General features: G+C 60.6%; 1 protein-coding gene across 1 annotated transcript in view; it reads right to left on the reverse strand.

Annotated features, from left to right (window-relative positions):
- Positions 1-1,048, reverse strand: part of POU4F1 (POU class 4 homeobox 1) — a 1,924-nt gene extending 876 nt beyond the window's left edge. The window contains exons 1-2 of the mRNA XM_007941531.1: positions 926-1,048; positions 6-281 (exon numbers count right to left, since the gene is read on the reverse strand). Of these exons, the coding sequence (XP_007939722.1) occupies positions 6-281; positions 926-1,048 (399 nt within the window). The remainder of the gene's footprint in view (positions 1-5; positions 282-925) is intronic.
- Between the last annotated feature and the right edge of the window lie 237 nt (positions 1,049-1,285).

Here is a 1,285-nt window from a genome sequence, read left to right on the forward strand (position 1 = left end):
CCCGCGCCGCCCGCGCCGGCCATGAGCGCGAGTGACGGCGAAGAGATGTGGTCCAGAAGGTCACCAGGCTCGAGAGCCTGGTGGTGGTGATGGTGGTGGTGGTGGTGAGCCAGCGGCACGGTGGACGTTGACGTGCATGGCACGCTGTTCATCGTGTGGTACGTGGCGTCCGGCTTGAATGGGTGGCTCTTGCCCTGGGACACGGCGATGTCCACGGCCGCCAGCGCCTCGGCCCGGGCCAGCAAAGTCTCGTCCAGGCTGGCGAAGAGGTTGCTCTGCAGCTGCAGGCGACACAAACCAAACCAAAAAACCACAAAACCAAAACAGAAAAAAAAAAAAAGAGAAAGCCGGAGAGCACGACAAGCAAAGGGCAAACACAAAGCAACCAAAATAACGTCAACGGGAGGTAGGAAGGAGTGCAGAGTGGGAAAAGCAGAATGGGGTACACATTGGGGATGAGGAAAGGAGAACAGACGAAAAGGTACAAGAGCATGGGGCGGGGCGCAAACGCAGGGTGAGGGGGACACAGGAACACAACCCAGGGACGGGGGTAAGGAGACGAAAAAGGGAAAAAGAAGAAATGTAGATGTAACTCGTAGCAAAGGAACCGTGTCACGCACCCGAGCACGCACAGAGACTGCCTTTTCGAGGCACGAAATTAACAGAGAAAGTGGAGGGAAGTCGAGAGTCATAGTCCCAGAGTTCCCCACTCTGTAGCAAGCGCCCGACCCAGAGGGAGAGGCGGACTGGAGTACGACATAAAGCGCTGGCGGACAAAACGTGCCTCGCAGCGGGATTCCTCGAAATATCCTTGCCCGCAATTCCCCACACCCAGACCAGTGCAAACACCAGCACCCAACATGCAGCGGCGGAGACAGGGAGGAGGCGAGAGCGCGAGCGGGGGCTGCGGACGTGGGGCGCTTACCGGCGGTGTGGGGAGGCAGGCCCTCCGGATGGCCTCGGAGCTGGAGTGCAGCGACGGGTACTTGTGCTCAGGGAGGGTGGGATGCATGGCAAAGTGAGGCTGCTTGCTGTTCATGGACATCATCTTGAAGGCTTGGCATGTAAATCCACAAACACTCCGAAAGTCCACGGGAAAGTGCGCACGCCGGCTCCCCCGGCCTCTATTCCGAGGCTGCAGCCGCGGCGACTGGCGGTGCGGAAGCGGTGGCCGCACTGGGGGCTGCTACTGCTACTGCAGCCGCCTTTGCCGCGGGGCACTCCCTTCGATCGCGCAGAGCGCCGCGCGCCGGCCCTGCAGTCCGCTTCTCCGAGAGCTCTAGCA

This window comes from Orycteropus afer, unplaced genomic scaffold, assembly GCF_000298275.1.
Source record: "Orycteropus afer afer isolate SDZICR_OR568_19922 unplaced genomic scaffold, OryAfe1.0 scaffold00081, whole genome shotgun sequence".
NCBI lineage: Eukaryota > Metazoa > Chordata > Mammalia > Tubulidentata > Orycteropodidae > Orycteropus > Orycteropus afer.